At 38.2% G+C, this 6,364-nt stretch overlaps 1 protein-coding gene and 1 long non-coding RNA gene across 7 annotated transcripts in view; one reads left to right on the forward strand and one right to left on the reverse strand.

Moving 5' to 3' along the window:
* Positions 1-265: 265 nt before the first annotated feature.
* tp53i13 (tumor protein p53 inducible protein 13) lies at positions 266-6,046 on the forward strand. Of its 6 annotated transcripts, none has more exons than XM_077723427.1 (11): positions 273-330; positions 915-989; positions 1,054-1,217; positions 1,310-1,387; positions 1,780-1,815; positions 2,549-2,607; positions 2,841-2,919; positions 3,153-3,281; positions 4,115-4,309; positions 4,748-5,486; positions 5,748-6,046. In XM_077723427.1, the coding sequence occupies exons 3-11, from the start codon at positions 1,119-1,121 to the stop codon at positions 5,852-5,854; spliced, it is 1,521 nt and encodes a 506-aa protein (XP_077579553.1). In that variant the 5' UTR covers positions 273-330; positions 915-989; positions 1,054-1,118; the 3' UTR covers positions 5,855-6,046. The 6 variants fall into 6 exon arrangements, with proteins under 6 accessions (XP_077579557.1, XP_077579555.1, XP_077579553.1 ...); XM_077723426.1 differs by having other exon boundaries at positions 307-389; XM_077723428.1 differs by lacking the exon at positions 273-330 and adding an exon at positions 479-729.
* Positions 6,040-6,364, reverse strand: part of LOC144201008 (uncharacterized) — a 1,516-nt gene continuing 1,191 nt past the window's right edge. Inside the window, exon 3 of the long non-coding RNA XR_013327243.1 lies at positions 6,040-6,364. This exon is cut by the window's right edge and continues 260 nt beyond it. This is a non-coding gene — a long non-coding RNA (uncharacterized LOC144201008).

Here is a 6,364-nt window from a genome sequence, read left to right on the forward strand (position 1 = left end):
ATGAATGACAGGTTATGGGATGAAATCTGACATTTCAAAACCCTTTCAAAGTAAATCAAGTTGTTATTATTTGTTATTCCAAAAAATAAAAAGTTTAAACACAGTTGATTAAAACTTTTGTTTTAATAACTAGACTCCATATATATGTTAACAACGTGGCTGGTATGTGTTCAACACGTAATGTATTTCGTGCTTGCCTTTATTTTGAAAGTTGGAAAAACGTTTACCGGTACCAACAGGTAATGCTTGTTTTACTGCACGTGAAGACAGATTGTATCTGTATGAAGCAGGAAATGCTGCGTTTCTTTACGAAACACTACTTTTTAAATTGTAAGATCTGCAAAGGGAGGTTTCTGCAAAAGTGGTTTACTCGAGTGTGCCGAATTTGGGTATTAAGATTATACTACAGGAACGCAAAAACTGAGTAGATCGTGCATAATCGTAAATACCTGAGATTGATGTTTTTTTTTAATTATGACTAAACTAGACAGTTAACATGATGAATTGTATTTTTATTATTACAGTAAAGTACAATGTATTATAGTGATATTTTGTGCATAGTTTGTGTTATTCAACTTTTAACAACTTTTAAGTCGACAAGGCCGAGAAAATCAAGTCAAACTTCACATACTTGATAATTGTAATACGATTTTCAGAGTAAAGTGTGACCATTTTAAAGACAATCCTGAATCTGGATTGATATCATCACATTATCTTTGAAACTACCAGGTATAATTCATAATATAAGTATGTACTGGAAAAGCCAATATCCGTATTTTTTCTTATCATACGTTCACGGAATTGTCATCTTATTTTGAAAGGTTAAAAAACACTACTACCGCCATTGACATCGTGTACGCGTAACTGTATTGTTATTGACAAGTTTCAATTTAACAACAATATACTTTGTTTAGTTTATTGTCTTAAGACCTCGATGATGTAACTCCCCCTGTGGCACAACCCTTAACGGATTTGACACGAAGAGCACGGTACTTTTCTATTGTATAGCGTCTTTGTTCGGAGTTTGAAAAACTTTTTCGATTGTCGTTTTAGTTGCTGGAGCAGCCTGGATCCTTCGGTCCATGGGGTTCTTTCTCCAACCTGGATGATCCACAACTATGCCGGGCCACGCGGCGGGCGTGCTGGCCGCACTGTGGTTCTGTTTTGGTCGATATAATGCCTTTGACTATTTGATGACAGATTGTGACAATGGAAAGGTGAATTTTATTTTACTGATCTTATTTTTTTGTATTAGAGATGCTTATTTTTTAATTGTGAGAATTAATTCGTTAATTTGTTTCCTGTAAAGCGAATGCTGGCACGGGATCTACCAAGTGATGCAAACTACTGGAGTTGTCCAGCTTCTGCATGGTTAGACTCCACACAGGTAACCATGGTTACTCAATATTCCAAAATCATCTCCGAGATGTATTTCTGTGTATGCTTGAGAGAACTGACAAGTGATTTACCTCAGACCACCAATCATTTTAAATTCTGAACATTTTTAAAACAATCATCCAAACTTCAATTTTGATTGGCCTACACCCAATTCTATAAATTTGATTAATAATGTAACTGTATGTCGGCTGGCCACCGGGTGTCCCCCGCCTCATGCCTGAAAGTCAAATGGGCTGTGCTCCAGCACCCCCTTTCTTATAGTTCCCGTAACTTTTTATCATCTTGAAGATAGGCACCAGTACAATTCTCCTTGTTGAAAGCCTTTTTTACATTGCTATTTAAACTGTTAAATATTTTTGTCCAATCTTTGCTTTTCCATAGAGACTCCCAAGTGTGGACACAGTGTATGATCCCGAGGTAAGGAAACAATCAAAGTAGTCCATTGTTTAATCAACATGTTGCTTTCTTTAGTGATAGCAGCAGCAAAAGGTCAGGATTGACGTTCAGTGTCCCTTCAGCAGTGGTCTTCAATTCAAAAAGTCAACATTGGCACACATGACTTTGCATCGTGAATCAAATCTTCTCAAAATTTGCATAATCTTGCATTTGTGTGTCATTTTCATTGTAAACAATACTCTTCTATTGGGATCTATCGATTATTAGTAATTAAAGGAGGCCGATAATCGATGCTTGGAGCCGATATTCAATTGCAGAACAAGTGTAAAATATGGTGGAGGATAAATGTAATAAGGAAAAATGTATATTATTGAATGTACAATTCAACTTTATTTGTATGGTGGCAAAGCAACGGATGAAATATGTTAACTTGGTGCTCTCTTGTGGTAGTTTTGAGCATTACACCTCTGCAGATTTGAAATATCCATACCTTCTACAGTGCATGCACACTGCAGTGCTTCCTGTTAGTCATTTCTGCTTGAAGTTAATTGCATGTACTTTGCAACATCACCGCTATTTTGTTTTTGATTATTTATTTGCTTTTGATTTGGTTAATTTTGATAATCGGCCAGATCACTACTATTTTGTCACGCAATTATTGTCTGTTTACTTCCACTCTATAATGTGTTGATGCCTTACTGAGCAGTTTATAATAAACCTAAAGTCATTTTTTTGACCATTTTTCTCCTAACAGCCCGCGAGGCAAGTCTGCATGAATGACCTCATTTCCTACCATCACAACATACCCAACAGGTACTCCTTTGCAAAGAAATGTTGTGATCTTAGCCTATTCTGGCAATACATTTATACACTTTTCTTCATCCTGACAAAGTCATTCATTCCGTTTTGACATATTTAAATTACTGATTTTTTTTTATACTCCTAAGTGGGTATTTGTTCAAACATTTCTTACAATTCATGCACAATTCATGACTAAAGAAAACAAATTTGTTACATTTAATGTGAAAATGCTTTGTGTTTTGCAGTGGTGCATTCAGACCAGTCAGAGCAGAGAGTGGGGAGTATTTGTACTGTCCTCCTCAAAGATGGCTTAATAACCTTCACGTGAGTTCTAGAAGCATGCTCATTATTATGCTTGAACAGTAGGACACAATTTGGGATTGCAGGGGTTTTATTTTTTTTATTTATATTTAGCAACATACTTTCCTAGCCTTGTGCTATTACAGAATAGTTTTTGCTTTGACAAAAAGATTAGATTGTATCATACATCCAAAAGATAAACTGTAAGAAGTGATAATTCCATATTTTCACATTTATGTTTGCTTTGGGTTTCCCAGAATGGAGCTGCTGTATTGCTTTACCATCCCTGCGCAGCCTTAAGCGAACGTCCGCTTTTATCCACCTTGGCCCACTCTTGTCTGCACGACTACATTATCAGCCCTCACCCGCAACTCAACAAATCCCGGGTGAGTGAAAACATTACCATCTGAAAGAACAAGGGGAAAAAAACACCATTTATTCCACAGTTGCTATACAGCAGGTGGTTACCAACTCTGATCGTAGTAATTTGTTTTCTATATCTTCCTCCTCAAACTCTGAATCATATGATCAACTCCTCAGTAATCTCCCAAGAAGCCTGATAGCAATCCCAATCAATGTTCACTTTAAAACTGCGCCCGTGCACAATTGCCCACTACCTTCGTCTTCTCTGCGCAGCAGCAATCATATGGCGCGCAGTAAATAAAATCCCAATTTGTATTTTTTATTTTATTTTTTAATTTTTTTTACCCCCTTCCCCATAATGGCACCATTTACGTGGCAGCCAGTGGCAGTAGCTCTGTCCACTCTTATGTTTTTCGTGTTTTACATGAAAAAATAGTGAACATTGACATGCACCTGCTTATGGCAGGTGTGATACTGGTGTGCCCATAGCGAGCAATGATGATGATGTCGCTCACACTGGTACTCAGTGCGCTCAAGGCCCAGACCAACGAAAAATTAGCGGGAACATTGATCCCAATTATTCAATTTACATGTGTTGGAGAATGGACATATGGTAGACAGACTGGATATGTGCCCTTGTAGACCAGCATTGGTGACCCCTGCGATACAATATTGGATTAATTCTTACTGTTAGCTGTTTTCAAGCCAGCCTTTTTAAGAGTATTTTAACCATTCTTTTTTTCTAGACTCGTGTTCTATAATCATATGTAAGCCAACTCTCCCAATTAGGCTTGCTTCTTTCCAACATTTGGAAAACATAATGTGAGGATTGAAACGGATGTACATATGTGTTCAGCCAGTAGCTTTGGTGTCTTGGGGGAGAACTTTGGAGCTTTCCACTGCGGCCTCTTCAGAAATTTGTGATTGGCTGGAGAGCATGATGACCTCAAACATTTGGAAAACTGGCAAGTACAACTTTTTGTTGACACAAGCAGCAAAGCAAGATGGACAGAAACACCAAACGCAAAAGGGACATCGCAGTGAACCCAAGGTTTGACTTTGCAATGTTTATCTTTTTGTTTTTAAATTCCTTCATGTGTTATTACATTTGCAAAGTCATTATTTAATGTCACGTATAAAACATGCCCTACTTACGTGGAAAAATATGAGATCGGGACACTCCGACTATTAACCTGTCCACTTATACAACTGCCTATCCACACATATTCACGTAATTTTATTCAGAGTTATGTCAGTGTTGGATCACACTTCATTAAATTTCCATATGAACAAATACACACAAAAAATTGAAGGTTAATTTGTTAAAAAAATACAATCTGCATTTTTTATGGATTTCTTTACCTCATTACATGGCGTCAACCTATTTTGGTTCTGTGATATCTTCCAAAATTGACCTTATTATTCAGATATAATGCAACTTCGTATTTATAAATCTATATTTGAAAGCTGTTTTTTTCCAAATTCACAGGAGTCTGTGAGGAAATGCTGTGAGCAGATCATCTCATTGTGGGTGGAAGGGGTGAAAGAAGAGAAGAAAGGTTCCCTACTAAAGAACAGAAATAGTGAAGATCTGCAGAGACAGGAAAGGGCTCTCATTCCACCTAAACAGGATGGCGGGAAAGCAAACCGAACTTCTCACTTGACAAAACTGGAAATGAAAACCATCCCAGGAAACAGCAATACTCGTGGGGCAACGACACCTTCAACTCTTCAAAACATCCCAAATCAGAAGTTTTCATTCCGGCCGCCAACCTTTTTAAAAACTACTCCACTCAAAGGGTCGGAAGTAAAACTGAGAAAATCTGCTGTACGTGCACATGCACCAGGAAATTTATTAGATGTTCGAGAAAGAGAGTTGGCACAAGAAGGTGATATAGACTCGTTAAAGGAGCAAGACCAATATGGAGCGGCAAATCGCTCCCGCCTAGAGCTGGAAAGTAACGTGGCAAACAGCGACAACTGTGGCAGCTGCACGCCGGGACATCAGTGCCATTGTGTCAAAGAGTCCAAAGATGGAGCCAAGCTCATGAATGGCGACTTGCCGAGGCTTTCCAGATCGAATGAAGCGGTGTGGGCAGCGGCTGCGCTGGGCTTTCTGATGGTTCTCCTCACGCTTTCAGTGCTACACACACGCCTGTACCGCCATTGGAGGACCATGCCGAGTCTGTACTGGCATGATTCACAGCAAGATTATGACAGAGTGGCAGGTTGGTAACTACTTGGTACACAAAAGAAAACCCTATGTGCTCATTGGAGTGAACAAATATTTCAAAGTTATGAGATTGATAGAGACTATACAGAGTGTGTGGTGGTAGTTAGTGAAAGAAAAAAAAGTAAAAGTAGAATACATTTTGCCAACTTGTCAATTGGTGCAATTGGATTTCGAGTTGTCCCTAATGGTTGTCTGTTGGATTTTTTAACAGTACTATAAGATAATTTTTCGATTGTGTGTGTGTCTTATTTTTCAGATGTTATTCAAAGAAGGCTACAAATTGCAAAAAGGAGGCGGAAGAGAGGCCGAAGACAAGAGTGTGTTCTCCTTCCCAGCTCCTCAAGTTCAGATGAATTCATGTAAATGAAGGAATCATGGTACTTAAAGACTTAGTGAAGTCGGGATTATGGTGTATAATATTTGAACCTTTTTATGTTGTGTTTTAAACATGCAACCATGATCATGCACAGTGTTGGGATGTTATTTTCTTTTTTTCTGAAAGATCTGGTGAAACAAGTGATAACAAAAATATAGGCAAGACATTATTCAATCTTCCATGACCAGTTCTCTTTATTGGATTGAGAAAAGGTGAGATTCTCGTTATTATGACTCCATTTTTAAAGCATCCAATGCCTCCACACAAAGTGGGCGTTAACCTAAACATGTGTTGAGGTAAAAAAACTCAAGATATAACACCTTTCTTTCAACTGAATGATTACAAAGGTAACTGTAGTCACTTGGTGGTGCAGAGGTTAGATCACTGGACTCCCGTCTGGGAGACCTGGGTTCGATTCCTGCTGTCAGCACACATTTTCACTTAGTTGTTTGTGTGTACTTCTTGTCAAGACACTCAAATGATTACTAGGGAAAATG

Source organism: Stigmatopora nigra, chromosome 8, assembly GCF_051989575.1.
Source record: "Stigmatopora nigra isolate UIUO_SnigA chromosome 8, RoL_Snig_1.1, whole genome shotgun sequence".
In the NCBI taxonomy this organism is placed as follows: Eukaryota; Metazoa; Chordata; class Actinopteri; order Syngnathiformes; family Syngnathidae; genus Stigmatopora; species Stigmatopora nigra.